Source organism: Rissa tridactyla, chromosome Z, assembly GCF_028500815.1.
Source record: "Rissa tridactyla isolate bRisTri1 chromosome Z, bRisTri1.patW.cur.20221130, whole genome shotgun sequence".
In the NCBI taxonomy this organism is placed as follows: Eukaryota; Metazoa; Chordata; class Aves; order Charadriiformes; family Laridae; genus Rissa; species Rissa tridactyla.
The window spans coordinates 49042587-49060885 of NC_071497.1; the positions used below are offsets into that span (position 1 = coordinate 49042587).

At 37.7% G+C, this 18299-nt stretch overlaps 1 protein-coding gene across 1 annotated transcript in view; it reads left to right on the forward strand.

Annotated features, from left to right (window-relative positions):
• TRPM3 (transient receptor potential cation channel subfamily M member 3) overlaps positions 1 to 18299 on the forward strand; it is a 415507-nt gene that overhangs the window by 295157 nt on the left and 102051 nt on the right. Inside the window, exon 6 of the mRNA XM_054184768.1 lies at positions 984 to 1155. Within this exon, the coding sequence (XP_054040743.1) occupies positions 984 to 1155 (172 nt within the window). The remainder of the gene's footprint in view (positions 1 to 983; positions 1156 to 18299) is intronic.

Consider the following 18299-nt stretch of genomic DNA (forward strand, 5'->3'; position numbering starts at 1 on the left):
TTCTTCAGCTAGGACTTCATTTTACAAATTTTCAGGAGTTTTGTCTTTCCAAAAAGACAAGACATACGTAAACAATGCAGGGAGCAATATATTTCTAGCTAATGCCTTTGCATGATCAGCCAGGGTCCCTCGACACAGCACCAGTTCTTTTGCCACATCAGTGCAGTCTTACCTATGTCACTGGAGACCCACCAAAGCAGCTGACAGACAAATGTGGCCCAGTGATATTATTTGCTCTGTCTGGAGGCTGTGAGTGGGATAACTCTGCCACAATTTACTCTGTGTGTCTGCAGAAGAGTTTCTCCTGTTGAAAACAAATCAAAGGAAGTGTGGCAAACTCCCCATTGAGTGGAAACTTTCTAAATTGTTGTGACCACAAGCCACTGCCTTTGAATTATGCTAAGAATTGCCCAATAGATTTTTTTCCAAGAAAATTGAAAACGTCGCGTAATATCATGTGTATACCTCCCCAAGAGTGGAACTCACCTGTAGAAGGGTGTCTGGTGGCTCTGAATGAGGAAGAACAGGGGGCACGGTGCTGGGTGGGGTCTGTGAAGAAAAAATCAAAGCTTTTGGTCAGATGAGGTGTAGGATTTACGGCAACACTACCGAAAGACATCAGCAGACAAGGTGCACAGGGCACGTGTGCAGTCACACAGACTTTTGGAGGACTGACCGCTAGCTGGACTTAACACTGAAACAGCGGCCATTGATGCCATTTAAATAAATTACCACGGAAAACCCTTTAGGCAGTGCCTGCATCAAAAAACTTGGTGTTTACAAGAGACGGCCACACAGGTTTAAGTGCTAAGCTTATTTTCTACTTTACACATAGAAGACAGCAGTGCCCAATGACAATACCTCAAACAATTTTGATTTTTTTTTCTTTTATATCATCTTGTCAGCTGGTATCTTATAACTGATTTAGTTCCAAGGGTCTTTTCTGTTTAGTACTTTTTTTTTCTTCTGTCTCTAAAATGCAGGTGGTCCGACCATACCAGACAATGTCCAATCCCATGAGTAAACTGACAGTGCTCAACAGTATGCATTCTCATTTTATTTTGGCTGACAATGGCACTACTGGTAAATATGGAGCAGAGGTGAAACTTCGTAGACAGCTGGAAAAGCACATTTCACTTCAGAAGATAAATACAAGTGAGTAACATTTTGCCTGTATTGTCTTATAATTGCAATTATATTAAAGACACTATGAGTTTAAATAGGCAATAAGGTCTGAATATTTGGGGGAGTAGTTCTACTGTCTAAAGTGGTGAGTGTGAGCTAATAAAGGCAAATAATGGTGAACAAAGCTAATAAAATGTAATTTTAGAGTACTGTGGGTAAGCGTACAGCACAAATAGCTGAATTTGTTTCCAATATGTTTTAAACGATATTTGTCAAGGCTCTTCAGGTTCAACTTAGATCTTTGGTATCCGCAACTCCTTAAAACTGTATACAATTCTGGTCCCCTCCATTCTGTAAAGAATACAGTGGAATAAGAAAAGGCAGAGAAAAGGTTGACAAAAAGTTAGGGTGAGCTTTTTATGATAAAGACTTTGCAGGTTGAAGGAGAGATGACTGAGGTATATAGAGGTATATCTAATCCTGCATGGTTGCAGGAGAAATGACTGGACAACTCAAGCAGTTCCAGAGCCATTGCTATTTAAAGGCAGAGAGGGTACCCCATAGAAGTGTTACTATATATTTGCACTATGCTTATTAGTTTTTCCTAAGCAGCTGTCATTAGCCACAGCCAGAGGCAACATACAAGGTTAGATGCTCCTTTCACCTTATCTTTTACAATCATGATGATACATTCCACATCATGATCAGACTGAAGCCCCCTTTTTTCTCTCATTTATAATTTCTTTTCCTTTATAATCATGTACCACTTTACTACATAGAATGAAAAGTAAATAATCACCTAAGTAAGCACTTCTGCTTGGATAAAATAAAATATGATATCTTAATATTAGTATTATTATTTCTGTAGTGTGTAGGTGCTTAATTTAGATGGGGAGTTAATTACTTTCTAGATATTTTGGATTTGTTTGTTTGTTTGTTTCTGTTTGCAATCATTTAGTTTTCAGAAATTTCGTGCTATCAAAAGGAAAAAGGATCAGCTCTAGAAATTGAACCTAGGCCATGCATAGGGAAGAAATCTTCATTTGGATGCTAGCCAGGCAGGAGTTTTTTCAGTCTCACAAATAAAACCTCAGTGTTGTACCTGTATAAGCTACCTTTAGGAATGAAAACAGAGCTCATTTTTCACAAGTGATTATATGCACAGCCTTTCTGCTGGTAACTCTCTCTAAACATGCAATTCTGAGGCCAGGAATGCTGATGGTTTTTGTGATACAGGCACTTGAAACTGGAATGAGACTAGGAAACATATTTAGATTCTTGGACATCAGATGACAATGAGTTATGGGCAGGCCCAATGGGGTGAACATAAACTGCCATGATAAAGCTTTTTGTATGAGTATAGTCTGTGCTTAAATCAAAATTATGTGCTACCTACACTTTTCAACACCACTGAATGAACAACACACACTACAGGCTTCTTGTTTTTACAGTATCAGAGTATATATTGCTTTTTCTCAGATAGCAGTGTGTAGATATGCACAAACGTGTGTGGATCCTAAGCAGTGTATGCATGCCTATGCATTTCCTTGGCAGATGGAGATAGTATGATCTAATCCTAGGTTGACCAGCAACAAAAATTCACATTTGAAAATGGCATAGATCATGTAATCAAATTGTAAAAAAAAATGTGCTGTAAGTAATAATTACCTGAGGACATTTATAAGAAAAATATGAGCTTTTGCAGTTTACTGCACAACATTGTGTTGGGGAAGTATTTATGTTAAAATATAAATCTCTTTAGAGGGACTTAACTTAATACAGGTTTGGATAAGAGGTTTATATCTTAAAAAGTGGTTGATGGATGAACGTCTAAACTTTGGTGTTCAAGTCAAATGCTTGCCTGACCTCTTCAAACACCTACAAAAAAATGAAGGATTTCTCTTCTCTGGTTTCTCTCTGATGTCCCCTAATCTCTCAGGGCTATGTATCTTCCTTTTTCTCTTCCCTTTTCTCTGTGACAAAGTCTCTCTACCATTTAACTTCTCCCTCCCAAATCTCTCTCTCTTATAAATACAAAAAACACTTGGGTCTCATAACAGTCATGTGAAAGAACTGTTGGGAAGGAAGGCTGTGGTTAAGATTTGTATGCCTTGGTCCAGTGACATCCAGAATGTTTCTGCCACGTTTTTTTTTCCTTTGTTTTAAAAGAAGGTGACTGAATCCTGCCCAGCCTCTAGTTAATAGAAAGGTGACCATATGGATGAGAGAAGGACCACCTGCCCTGTTGGGTCAGCCAAACAGATGGCCACTTTCTGATACCTTTCCTTACCCTCATTCCTAGCGGAGCAGTGGAGATCCTTGGCCCTGTGTGTGCAGGGGCATGGCTGCAAAGAGATCTTCAACCACTTGGGGAGTGTGTGCAGCCATGCATGTGTGTTCTTACTTACCATTTTCCAGCACTAAGCACGTGGAGTGGGGAAAAACACTGACAGCACCGGACTTTTGTTTGCTGGAGAGTAAGGAAAAGGTACAATTTTTGGTTAATCGCCAAACAAAAGAGCAGAGGGCTAGAAAACAGAACAGATTTAGGAAATAATAACCAGTTGCCAATTTCTTCTTTCACAGCCTGTCCCTGTACAATAGTTCTGAAAGTAGATTTTATTCTTATTTTTAAGCCTGCCTGACTTTTACATGCTAGGCTTGTCATTTCTTCTTATTTACTTTCCTTTGCTTCAACTGTATCTTTCTCCAGTGCAGTGATAGCTCTCCTGGATATTCGGGATCACACACTATCCACAAAGGGAAACTTCAAGCTTGTGCTCACCTATTAAAGACACAGAAAACAGTATTCCCTTCAAATAGATTAGGACAGTAGCAGTCTCTTTTATAAAATTTAGAATTAAATCAGATCATTAGGTAGGCCAGATAATTCTGAAAGACTCAGATGTTTTTGTTCCTAGCATGGCAACACTCTCAGTCATTAAGCGGTATTTAATTTTCTGAATGAAATAATAAAAAGCTTGCCTTATACCCCCTATGAACACTGGAGAAAAGATTTCATTGAATTCTCTGTTTCCACTCTACCTTTTTAGCTTTTATCACTTCCATAGCTCTTGTTTTGCCCACAGCAAATATTCAGGAATTAGAAAATGCTTTCCAGGCAAGCAGAGAATACAGTTGCATCTGTAGGTCAGTCTGAGTCTGCAGGCTCAGGACACAGTCACTCAGTTGTGCATTTAGCTAGAGGTCAATTTGATGCTTCAATGCCTAGGACGGATCTTTCTTATTTTCACTCATGAGGACTATTTTAACACAGCCCAGAAACCGTTTCTTGCACTGAGCCACAAGCTGTCTCAAACTCATGAAGTTTCAAAGTGCATAATTTTGTGGTTAGAAATGGACTTTCCTAAAACTGTTTCAAAGTCAAAACGAAATATTGAAGATGATCTAATCAGAAATGTTTGTGGTTTCCAATTCACACAAACATTTGAGTCCTGGACTTTTGGCAGGAATTTAAAGGTAGGGAGATCACCGTAAGACAAGCTCCTCTCATCTACAGTGTTCCTTGATTAAAGTCATTCTAAAGTTTTATGTTTCAACACTCAATTTTATTCAGGAGGAGTCAGGATCAATGTATCCTCTAAAACGTTGAGAATTTCTTTACTTTTCTAGAATCCCATACACGATACATTTCCTTCTCCTCTGGTGCCTGAGAAGTCTTTGTCCCCTTTGCAGCTGCTTTTTCCCAAATGCTGTATACTTAAAACATTTTCCAGTGGGTCACAAAGGTGCAAGGAAATGTTTCAAAAGCAACTGTTTAAAATAAAAAAGGTAGAACAATTTTCACCAGAAAACTGTCATTGGCATTGGATTAGAAATCAATTAATATCTTATGATCCTGCAAGATGTAGAAGTGCAGCTAGTCTTTTTTTCCTACCCTGGGAGAATACTGGTGGCCAGCACAGAAAGAGAACTTAATGTATCGCCAAACAGATAATGTAATCTGTAAACAGAGAAAGGAAAGAAATGAAGCGTTTGATTACAAGAGATGACATATTGCGAATTCTCCAGTTATGACATTCCTAGACACTAACAAAGCATTTCTATGAAGTGTGCTAGAATGGCCCGGTCATTTGCTAAAATGTACATCGTCACCACTTCTTCAGAGCACTGATGAATAACACAATAGATACATCAGTCTTCCCTCCAACCAGAAACACAAAAGAAATCTGTCTACAAAATGTGCGTTGGAAGTTACAAGTCATTCGTACTCATATACAAGGCATAAAATATTCATTTCTGCTGCTCCACAGATGGTTAGGTTAGAATAATTGCCAATGTAGCAACTCAGCTAATAGGTCTGATCTGAGGACTGTTAATCACTTTCAGGCAAAGTCACTCCAATAGGTTGACATGCTGTGGGTTTTACCCATTTTGTGATTAGCCAGAGCAATGCTGTCTCATTAAAAAGTGTGTTCTAGAATTACTTCTTACTACATAAAAAGACCCTTTAGCAGTACTTACAGAATCTTCAAAAATCCTGCCTACAGTTTCCCCCTTTTGGCTCTGCTCTCATGCTTACATTTTTATAATATGTTGTTCATTCCTCCTGTTTGCATTAAGGCCTTCATTCCATGTGGTATAGATGTTACTATTAACTGCATTGTTACTACTAACTGAAATATTCTCCAATCCTTAAAGAGTTTACACATGATTGCCGAGCACTTCCATCATATAAATGATCTTACTGGAGCAGCAGAGAAAGGCAAGGATACACATGATTTATATACATAAGATGATTGCACATAGCCTATAGAAAAGTTTTTAACTTGAATGAAAGAGGTTGTGAATTATCTAGGAATGTTGTAAGTTTTTCTTTAGAAGCACAAGTATAATTAATTATCTGTCAGCAGAATCAGCACCTGGACGCATAGCATAGCAATCATATGTGCTTACACAGTATGCCATAGTATGTTCTTGTGTATGTGTAACTATTTAGGGAAACATACAATCATTTCCTTTGTCTTGCATGTGTCAGCACATACATATCAGTAATAAAATTTGTGTTTAGAATGCATTATAAAGGAGTAATGTGTTTTCAGTAACAATTAGAATGGCAGAATAAGCTTTTGTGTTATTTGCAAATCTGACAAATGGCCTTGAAAACATATTCATCATGTGCTAGTGACATATTTCTTTTAAGTCCAGACATCTTTCTTATATTGAAAACTTCATCTACCAAAATATTTAAATTTTGATCAGAATACTGCCCAAATTTTCTGTTCTCTGTAGTTATCTGACAGAGATTTTACGTCCTTAAAATTTGCTTTGGAAATAGATGAAGTCCATCCAGTGAGGCAGTGGTGTTAAAATTGGGGTTAACATCTACCATCACAGACTAAAATGTAAAAAGATCTAATGTTTGCTCTAATGATAAAGAAGAGTCTCATTTACTTGTCAGCTTGGACTACCTAGCTTTCTGCCATTTTAAAGTATAAAATAGAGACATAACCTCAAAGAAGGAAAGAGTAGAGATGAGGTAAAAGGACTTCACTATCATGAGGAATGAAGATAACAAGAATATATAATGTCACCCAGACAGCAGAAGCCCAGACATTGCTGATGATGGGGGAAGACATTTTTCATTATGAAAACTCCTTGTTCTTCGTGAAACTAGCTACCACCTTCTTCTTCAGGAGTAGTTATGCAGAAAAAACAAATCCTTTTTTGAGATTTTTAGAAATACATTTTCTAGAAAACCCAAAAATAAGGTAAAAATGAGGATGTGTAACCAAAGACATATTTGAAACCAGAATGTTAAGCCAGAGGACATAAAGGCAATGCACGTTTAATTTCAAATAGACTCCTTCAAAAAATCAGAATGTAATGAGTAGATTGGCTTATTTTGTATGTTATATAAATTCCCTTAACAAACACACTCTTTTAGCCTTTTCGAAGCTTAAAGATCCAGAAAATGGACAAAAGGATTTCTTCCTCAAAGCCAAATATGCGCTATAGATCAGAAGGGATTCATTTGCATGCAGTTGGCCACCCTTCTGGTATAGGCAGATTGTATCACAAGGCTTTGAAGAACAAGGTGTACATTTATGTTAAAGCTAAATGTCCGTTTATGTTAAAGTTGACACAACAGATGTATATAGTGAGCCTCAACACTCCCACTCTCCTGCTGCAACACTAACACCTTAAGTGTTACCTACATTATGATTCATCTTCTCTGCACCATATGAAAACAACAGAAAAAACACACATATTCTGTACCACAGTTTTACTTAGGGCTGATGCCTTGCCCTCTTTCCTAGAAACTCTAGAGACCTCAGTGGTGTGGTTTTTATTTCTCTCAGAAAAAGGGGGGGGAAAACCAAACAAACCTCTGTGTATTTTGCCCAAGAATCACTCTGCACTGCTCAGTCAGTTCCACGCACTGAGGCATGTTGATATTTCTTAGAAAGATTACCACACCAAATCCTTAGGTTGTGTAAGTCCACCTTGCAATATTATTACTCTTCTTTTGATTAGTACATTTCTGGAAGAATTGTCTCCTAGACCATGTAGGGCTTCATGTGGAATATTACTATTCATTGTCAATCTGCAGTTGTTCTTATTTTAAACATGCTGTTTGGTGCTGAAGGTTTACCCTACCTCTACAGTATGCTGTTTGAAAACAGACAGGCCACAGACATTGGTAGCTGTGTCCTTGTATTTATTCTTTCTTCTTTATAGAGTTGGTGAATATAGTTGAGTTTTGGTAGGCCTATGAGAAAAAGTTACCTCAGAGTAAGGAATTGATGGATAAAGTTGGGTGATTTGACTGGGTAGAGAAGGCAATTTGGACAGGGTACTATGTCGACAATATCTGTTCATGTGACCCGTGGACTTCCCTTTGTCATCCTATGCCTGAGAATATATGAAGGGGGCTGGGAAGGCAAAGGGACGTTCAACTGTCATCACTGGCATCTTCTCTGACCATTGCACCATCATCAAATGCATTGGAATTCTCATTTGTTTCAGATTTTTCCTTCATATTCTGTGCAGCCCTAGATGCATTTTCATAACTACATAGCTGGGAAGGTGTAGGTACAGACTTCTTTCTAGGAAAGGAAGCCTACTGCAAGTTTGACTTCTGTGAAATCTGAGTAAAACTCAGAACTGTTTGAAGCTTGACTCTTTTGAGATTTTGTTAGAGATTGGAAACTTGGGCCTTTTTCATTAAAAGCATCATGATGTTGGTGGATCAGGCACTGGAGACAAAAATACCATCTCAGAAAGGGATAAGAAAGCACATGCAAGTTAAAAATTGTTCTTGAAGTACAGATAAATACACGATTGAGTGAAAGTGAATCCGTGAATTCCTCTCACGGACTTGACTTTCAACAGATGAGTGTGTTGAAAACATATGTGTTTTCATATGACTGATACACAAGCAAAAGAACATAGGTCAGCTTTATAATGTTTAGCCATTTTTATTGAATTTACCAGAAAAATCAGAACAAAGCCATACAACTAAGAAACAGATTATTTCAGGGTGAATATTTTTTAGCAAAATTCATGCTGTTCCGTTTCTCACCTGTTATAATTTTTTACAACAGGTGAGAAAAGAGGGATAATTTTCTGATAGTGTCCAATATGTTGACAAATATGTAAAATATGACAAGGAAAAACTCCTCAATATGTAATCCAAGGCAATGTAAAATTTCGCTATGTTACTGTGATAACTTTCTAAAGTGCTGGCTACAATGTGTGGTAGTGCTCACATCCAAAGGGAACTAGGAAAAGTAACGAGGAAGATGAGACAGAATGTGAAAATTACTGAAATTTTAGTTGCTCCTGAGTCTCTTAGGCTGTTACCTACAGTTGATGAGCTCCAAGAAGAGCAAAACCTGTTAGGTTCTGTAGTACTGGCCTAATAAATAGTTGACTGCTATAACAGATAGGATGTTTTGACTGAAATCCGTGAAGGTTCTTGCATGTGTGTCTTTGAACTTGAAGTACCAGCTTCTACAGGATGTTGCCATCCTGTAGAAAGTAAACAAGTGAGTTGTTACTGGCTTGTGAGGCTCACCAATCCCAAGGTTTAGTCTTACATAGACTCTTCCCATATCTTGCCTGTCCTGAGGACTCTCTAAACTTGGTCCTTTTGCAAAGATAGGTATGAAAATCAAAAGAAAGTGTCATACATTTTTCATCAGTTTTTCTCATTACCATCCTTGATGTCCTTTGGAGACGTTTTTAGGATCTGTCCAATATTAAATGAAGATACGGTCCAGGTGTCAGGTCCACAATTTTTTCTGCCAATGACACACCTGGTAGGATGGCAAATACATCACAGGGTGGATTTAGTCAGGTGAGGAAGGAGCACTGAACAAATGAAAATGAGGGTGAAAGTACTGAGATGAGGCAGAATAGAAAGGAGAACAGGCTGGGACAAGTGAAATGCAATCATACTCTCAGTAAACAGGAGAATTAAAAATAGAGGAGATAAAAGACAATTATGGATTAGACACAAGGAGACAGACAGGAATTGAAAGTGTGATTTGGATACCAAAAAGGAAATCAGAAAGAAGAGAATGTAGAACAGAAGTGACCATAATAAGAACAAGCAGAATGAATGCAAACTACAAGAGAAACAATAAATCTGAAAAAAATTAAATTTATAATAGTAACATTAAAATGTGGTTGAGAAGTATGAAAAAGAAAAAGGAAATGATAGTAAATGAGATTCATTGAGCCTACAGCAGAAGAAAAGCCAAAACGTATATTGAAAAGCAAAAATAAGTCCAACAGTTGTGAGCTTTTCTTTATTAGTAGTGGTTCTGTGTCATTCTGTCACACATAATCCTTTAGTTCTGTGAATCTGAGAAACACAGCAAAGATTCTTAGAATTTGTTGTATTGGCTTACAGGTCCCTTTTATTTCTGTAGACATAGGGCATGTAATGAGACTCCAAACAAGTGGAAGTTCCACTTAATTTATTAAAATAGAAAACTGTTAAAGTTGTTCAGAAGAGGGCAGAATGAGTTTGGCCTCTTTTTTTTTTGTTTGTTTGTTTGTTTTTTTAAATCTCTACATTTCTCTGCTCTTATTACTGAAGAATCCTTTCAAAGATGAAAAGAAATATCTGTATCATCTTTGGATTCTGCTCTGGGGAAGATACTGGAGATAAGGGGTGAGGAAAAGGGAGAACTGGCTGTAAGAAGTACCACGGTGTGAAATTAAGTTTGAGATGGTTGTGGCATCAGGGGACGTTCCTGTCTCTGGAAATAAGACCCAGCATCCCTCTCTGTCATCCTGTGAAGGCTACCCTCCCTTTCTGCAGTCATGTTCACTTAGTAGTTAATAGTGTAATTGTTCTGGTGGTAAGCATACTGCAGCTGTGATTCACAGAGTTGGGGGAAGCAGATTTATTGTATATGCAGGTGATCTTATCTATTTGCTATTGATGTTGATATTTTATCCAAAATTGTTTTGTACTTATCAGGAGGTGTTTCCAAAAGGGTCTGAAGGCTGAAAACAATAGCCTGACAAAAAAAAAAAAACAAAAAACCAAAAACAAAAAACCAAGCTGTAATGTTATTTCAGTGTAACCTAATAGGAAAGATCTGGATTATTTCAGGATGTTCTCTGTTATCACTTAGCCTTTTTGAGGCAGCTGGGACCATAAGCAATACCACATAGATGTCCAGGGGTGAAGCAGATACATTTGTGGGGGCAAACTTTTAAAAAGATTGTTGTAAATCCAATACCATTTTAAATCCATTTAAGCAGCACTTACCCTGTGGTTAGACACACTCTATTAACAAACAAATAGCAGTATCTGTTGACTCTATTACTGTAAGGCAAATATTAGGTCAGAAATTTAAAATTACTTCCCTCAAACTTTTAAGCTCATGCTGGGTGGACTTTTGCTTATTAAAATTCCAGAGCATATCTACTTGTTTATCCATTCTGCGTTAAGTACCTCTCACTAGGATGTCAAAGTGCTACGCAAACACTTGGACCAAAATGCTTCTGAAAGCCATCAGATTCATGTGGTGTGTTTCTTTTAGCCTTTGCTGATGCAGCACGCTGCTGCATACTCTGCTAGCCCCATGAAATATGGCCTGGAAGTGGAACTTTCAAGACAGACTTCTATATTGAGCTGAGGACTTCCTTTGGTTTTCTTTAATTTCCCAGAACCCCCAAGTTCCAACTGGAGTTTCAAGACACCATAAACCTCAAACTCTGCAAAAAAGTCAGAAAGATATGCTCTTTTGCCCTGTTTCAAATATGAATGATTAATGCTTGTTAGTTGATTTCCACTCAAAAATCATAGTTCTTCTCACATATTTAGGTTAAAACTAAGATCAGATTTGATCAAAATGTAGTTCAAAACTGCCAAAGAGCTGGTAAGCACACGAACATTTTTGTTGAGCTTCACAACACTTTATCAGCCTCCTGTTGGCAGTTAAATGGGATTGCCCACTAAATGCCACTGATAAACAATCCTTGCATAAAAAGTCCTGATCTGTAACCTCATCTGTTGAATAAGTAACCTGTACCTGTGAAACACATCATCTGTTTGGTGCAATTGGGGATTTGTTACGCTGGCACTTGCTTTAGGATTAGAGGCCCACATGTGCAGGCTGATTTTGGTGTTTCTGTTCCAAGTTAGTGGGATTACATGTATAAATTCATAATTTCATCAACTTTTTATTAATTTTTTATTTCGATTTAGTAAATATGTATCCACATGGCATTCAAATGCAGCAGAGTTTTGTTTTAATTGTTACACATCCAAAATAGTTGTAACAAACAAAGAAAACCAAACCAAGAGGTACTGGTTAATATTTACCAAATTAAAGTGAGTATCAAGATACCTGTTTGTAATAGAGTTGTAGTAAATATGTTCAGATTGCATTTGTGTTAGGATTAAATAAATCTCTGAACTCAAGTTTTAGTTCAAGGCCAACTTGCTAAAAACTTGTATTTCTGAAGTTGGTTGCCATTTTACAAACTTGTATTTATGAAGTTTCTTGTTTCGATCATCATTGTCATACAGTTCGTTGTGAATGTGTATGAGGGATATCGTGTCTGTAAGGGGAGGGATCATAACCTTCATTATGTTAAAAGAAAACATATTCCCACTGGTTTTACCACGCTGGCCATTTGCCTTTGCGTTTATCATTACAGTTGACTAATGCTTAAACCAGCCATACACCACAGACTGGGGCCTTAAATGACAGATCAGGCTGCAACCAAGGTGGGATTGGGTCATACCTCGGAGCAACACAAGTACTTGCTGTCTAGTGAGAGCAGCAATTTGTCAGGGGAAAGAGAGGCACCAGCACAGGGCTTGTGAAACAACCCTGGAACTCAGGGAGATTTTAACTCCAGAGGTATGGATGGATAGCACAAAGTTCCTGAAGTCATATGTGCAAAGGAAGCTGTGGCCCAGATTATCACTTAGTTAAAAGGGCAAAGGTCAGAGAGAATTTTTTCTTAATATCTTTGGGCAAACCTGGTGATTCATTCCTTATAATAAAGGAGCATTTTCTGTTATCATCTGGAACAAAACTGAAAAATAAAAAAATAAATAAAAAACCCCCACTAAAATTTTCTCCATAAAGCTGATGAGGAAGACAGGAAAATCTGAAAGAAACACAGGTCCTCATCATGTAAAATTGTATGTGACAGGAAAAGTTTAAAAATACCTGGCTTTGCATGCAAATTAAATTTACTTTTGCACATGAGAGGATATAAAGGCCTCACTTTCAGGAAACCTATGGGGCCTTTGTGCTAAATAACCTCTGCAAAATCGTCTGTATACATGCCTTTGAGTGCGCTGTGCATCTGCAAATGCTTGCAGACACATAAATATGTATATATCTGTTGATTTATATTATTGGATTTCTATTTTATTACTGTGTTTGTCAGCCACTAAGAGACCATTTTGTTTACCACTTACAAAAGCCATTGCTCTAAAAGAATTTTGCAGGTAGAAATGCAGCTGTTGCCTACAAATGGTAGACCTTTTGCAGGACACACAAAAGTTAGAGGCCTGAAACAAATCTAAAGCCTGTCACAGAAAAACCACTACTAGTAGTACTACTGCTACTAAAAGTCCATTATCTCAGACGAGCACATGACAACCTGTGATGTGATGGCCAGTGGAGAAACCTGTTAATTTATGTACCCCACCATCCACACTACATCTAGGTCTGGGAAGGTTCAGTAACATGTGCACCTGGAGGGTGGTGCTGTGTAAAACCATAGAGGCCCTTGAATATGCAAATATACCCGCTTTCACCAGGAACCGATGAGCCATTCCAGCTCAGTGTTGCCTTATACATCCCCATACAAGCCTGCGGTATGTTTGGGATTTCTAAGAAGAATGAGAATCCTGTTTGCACACTGCACAGATGAGCCACGTGTGCCTCGCTAAGATTTCAGATGTCAGTCTGACTGCACAGGCACTGTGTTTAGGTTCATGGAGGCTTGCTCTCCCCACCCTGTGGGACAGTTTGGACTCACTGGGTATGTCCATGGTGACTGTCTCTTACATGCAGTGTAAGACAAGTTCTTACATTACATCCAGCTTGTGGACAATGTGCTCTACAGCTGCATGGTGTGTGCAAGGTATGACATAGATGTGACGTAGATTTCCAGATGTACAGAATCACAGAATGGTAGGGGTTGGAAGGGACCTTCGGAGACCATCATCTAGTCCAACAACCCTGCCAAAAGCAGGTTCACCTAGAGCAGGTTGGACAGGAAGGCATCCAGGCAGGTTTTGAATGTCTCCAGAGAAGGAGAGTCCACAACCTCTCTGGGCAGCCTGTTCCAGTGCTCTGTCACCCTCAAAGAAGTTTTTCCTCATATTCAGGTGGAAATTCCTATGTTCCAGTTTGTGTCCATTGCCCTCTTTTCTTGTTGTTGGGCACCACTGAAAAGAGTCTGTCCCCATCCTCATGACACCCGCCCTTTAGATACTTATAAGCATTGATAAGATCCCCTCTCAGTCTTCTCTTCTCCGGGCTAAACAGACCCAGGTCTCTCAACCTTTCCTTGTAAGAGAGATGCTCCAGCAGCTCCTGTGCCAACTGCTGTGCAGAAACTCCTCCAGTGGGACAGCCACAGGCCCCAACATCCCCAAAAAATCCAAATAATTAACAAATTCTCCAGCCAAAATTTCCAAGCTGAAAAAGAAAATGAATGTATGGGAGCCCACATCAACATGTCTGACCTGATGAAGGAGCAAAGGTGGCCAGCAGGAAATCAGTTCAGATGCACCTACCACCATCCAGTGTTAAGATGCAGAAATGGGAGACATTTCTGTCAAGGAAAATGAACTAGACCCCCTCGGTTTTGTTTGCGCTGATCTCAGGGGTGAACTTAGTACACAACATACTGATACGTCCTAGTTACTCTTACAAGCACACTTAAAAACAGGAGTAGTAAATGCATTTTGTAGTAAATGAGGCATTTTATTCACTTGTTGGTCTATAAAAAAATGGGTAACTCGTGTTTAGCTCTTCATAAAAAGAATTAGTAATAATTTATAAGACTGTTATAGATTATTTATAAATATACTCACAGTATAAAATATTCATGTTTTTTCAAGAACTGGGAAAACAAAGTAGGGCTTCTGCAAAGCATGGTAGATTTTTTTAAAATCCCTTTTCACACAGCACAGGCATTATGCAGTTTTCCTTGCTTCCATTTCCAAATTCATTCATTTCTTCTAGTTTATTGTTTAAACTTACATATTCATGCACTACCGCTGTGTGAAGGGGAAAATGGGATTATTTTTCTGTGTAAACATGAAGACCTACAAGTTGCTACTGATGCACATTAGGACAAATGTTCTGCTGTATGTCCTTCCTGGCATCACAATTGCCGGAAAGTCTCTCACTGACTCTGTTGCTGGCCACAAAGGCAATAACACAGTAGTGGAGCTTTAGGTTGAGTGTATAAATCTTTTGTATGACATTGCGGTCTAATTTACGATATTGTGGTCTAATTTACAATATTGCACCAATAATATCCACAATAGGTGACAGTGTGAAACACTTATCAATCTAGTCTACCCTGCAATAATCTATGCTTATTGAAATGCTCCAAATACAAGTTATTGTTTTAGAAATTAAGATAGTGATGAGCCTTAGAAAACTTATTTAAACTCCTGGGTCTTTGATAATATTTCTTCTTCTTTTTGGATGAATCATTATATAAAATGAAAATAAAGCGACTATTTTGCCTGTATTCTATTAATTAAGTCATGAGAGACTTTCTGCATTTATAGCAGGAATGATAAAATTTCAGTATGTGAGATGGAGACCTTATTAAATGAGAAATAGTAATATGCAAGTTTGTGTGAGGTGTTTTACGTATACCCGCTCTTGAATACAAGCTGCATATTTCCTTTGAATACCTGAGGAAAAAAAATATCTCTGGCTTACAAACTATTTTCAATAACACAGAATAAAAATTCTGAGACCATTCTTAAGTAGGGAAACCTTTGATTTGGGATCAGACCTTTAACATCTTGAAACATAAGCGTAGTTAACCAAGAGAGAAACCTCACAGTGGTAACACAATACCAATACCATTCCCAGCTATTCTCAAGTCTGCAGATATACTTCGAGACAAGAAGATTCCTCTATATACCAAAAGGAAAAGGAAAAAGATTTGCTGAAACCAAAGCTCATCCTAGAAATGCTGAAAAAGAACAAAACCAAAAAAACTGAGTAATTTAAAAATAAATCATCCATGTAACTGTCTGACGGGTGGAAAACACCATAATTTTTCAGATATTTTAAAATCATTCACTTGAACTTAAAAGAGGATGAGTCTTCCTCTACAAAGGATGTAGAAAAAGCTGTGTTCAGTTTCAGAATGGACAATATTTCAGTGGAGTACATTACTGCTACTCTCCTTCCTGTTAATAAAATGTGAAATAAACAATTTCTAAGGTTGTATACTTAAAGAGGACTTAGTGAAAACAGCAGCATTGTTGGAGATAGCCCTGCAAGATGATTGCTATCCTTAGTTTTGCCCATACTAGGGCAATTTTGTACTAAATTCCACTGAAAAACAGGAACGTAAAACTTCTTACTTGTTGATTTATTGGACTGTCCATTTTAATACTTGGCACAAAGTTCCTGCCTTCTGGATGCATGATAGGAGACAGCAACCCCAGTAATGTAGTCCAGTTTTTCATCAGCATGGTTTTATCTTGGCATTGCCTCATTTCTGACAATGTCAACTCTGCAAGAAACTCTTCTTGTAATGATGATGTCCTTGGCTTTGTAAGGAATGTATTACCTTCAGATTTGGCATCTCGCTTCCCATCCTGACATTCTCCTTCTGAATGAAGTGGCTGAAACAAGAGGCTCTCTGTGGGTATATCAGGCACTTCCACTTCTTTGCAGACTATTGTGTAATGTGCATGCACAAGCTGAAATAGTGCTCTTGCAGAGAATTCCTGACTCTTGCATACAAGGAAAAATATTCTGATTAGCAGTTAAAGAGAAGTTCATCAGCTACCTTCTTCCCAAAGTCAGAGGTTCGGTCTATTGGCATCACATGCCAACATTTTTCAAATTGGTCCGGTGTTACAGTAAGACAAGGCATGGTCAGTTCTCGATATCATAGATGCAAAATTTTTAGCAAATGCTATATTAATATCTGATCAGGAATGGGCAATCAATATTTCCTACCCACTGAAATTTTTCTAAAGATTGCATTCATTTCCAAATTCCTAGTATTTAGTGGCAAAGATGCATCCAGGATTTTTGGTATCAAACCATGTAAAAGTTTAATTCAAATCTGCTCTGTGTGTTGCCTCAGAGTTATTGAGAAGCATATTTCTTTGGTATAAGCAGCTAAGCTTCTATTCTGAAGCAAATATAATGTCACAAATAGTTTAAAAGTGGTTGAGAACATCGTAGAAAACTGGGAATGTGATAATTCCCACTTACCTTCTTTTTCAAATTTTAAGTTACTCAAGCAGATGTGACTTTTTTCTCCCATGTCTATGGACTGTCTTTCACACACTGTGGATACCATCACTGCTTAGAAATTAATCATGATAAATCTGGAAAAGCTCATAACATTAGGATTCAGACAGCAGTAGTCTAGAGAGCTTTCCTGAAAGCCAGAAGTGGTTATACTCTGAAGATATATCAACAATGTGTTATTAACTGATTTTAAAATGTTATATCTAAATCCAGAAATGTACTTTCTAATTTTCCCTCCAAACTAAGGAAAGAATATATTTTTCCAAACCAAAACTTCTTATGGAGAACAATGAAAATTACAAAGAAAAAAAATTCGATTTCGTGAAACTCAGGGAGGATTTCTAAAAGGAAAATGAGATTTGGAAATCAACTTTGTGTTTCAAATCTTTGCTGTTTCACAAAGAAATCTACCAGAATAATTGAAAGATTTGCGTTTTAATCTGGAACATAATCATATAAAAACCTCAAAGCTACGAAGTTTCATTGAAGGGTGGATTTGGAGTGCAGTTGTTTTGCTTTACTAGCCTCAAATTAGAGGGTTGTTTTCACGCTGGATGTGTTTCTGCAGGATCAGGGAAGAGAAAAAATGCCATCTGATTATTCACAGTGAAACACAACTGGAACACTTGCAGAGAACTGTTATATGCCATGCAACTGTTGTGACTATAGCAGTAAAACAAATTAAAAAAAAAAAAAAAAGCAAGAGATGGCCAACTCATTGACCCCAAAAGGCAAAAATAGTTCAGCTGTATGGACTAACCATCACTGTTTATATTATTAGAATTATGTAGCTGATCAATATCCAGCAGAATACACTGAGACTGAACAAACTTCCAGTAGACTGAAGCAACCTGCTTTTAGGAACAGTTTGAGATACATAAGGTGACTGCATCTATAATGATTATTGAGCATCACTCCAAACTCAGAAAGTTTTTCCCTTTTAGTCTTACTACAAGGCTGTGAAGATTTGACACCTCTGATAGACCGAAATCTTCTGAACTCCATCTCAAACTATTAATGGCCAATGTGCTGTATGTCATGGGAATATTCAGATGTATTGTCTTTCACTCTTCAACTTGCTAATGAAGATGAGCCAAACTCATCTAAATCTTGTCTCATAAGATGGTGTCTTTATTCCCCATATACTCCTTTTGGCTTTTTCCTCAATTTTTTTTCCAGTTTGTTCTTTTTGAACAT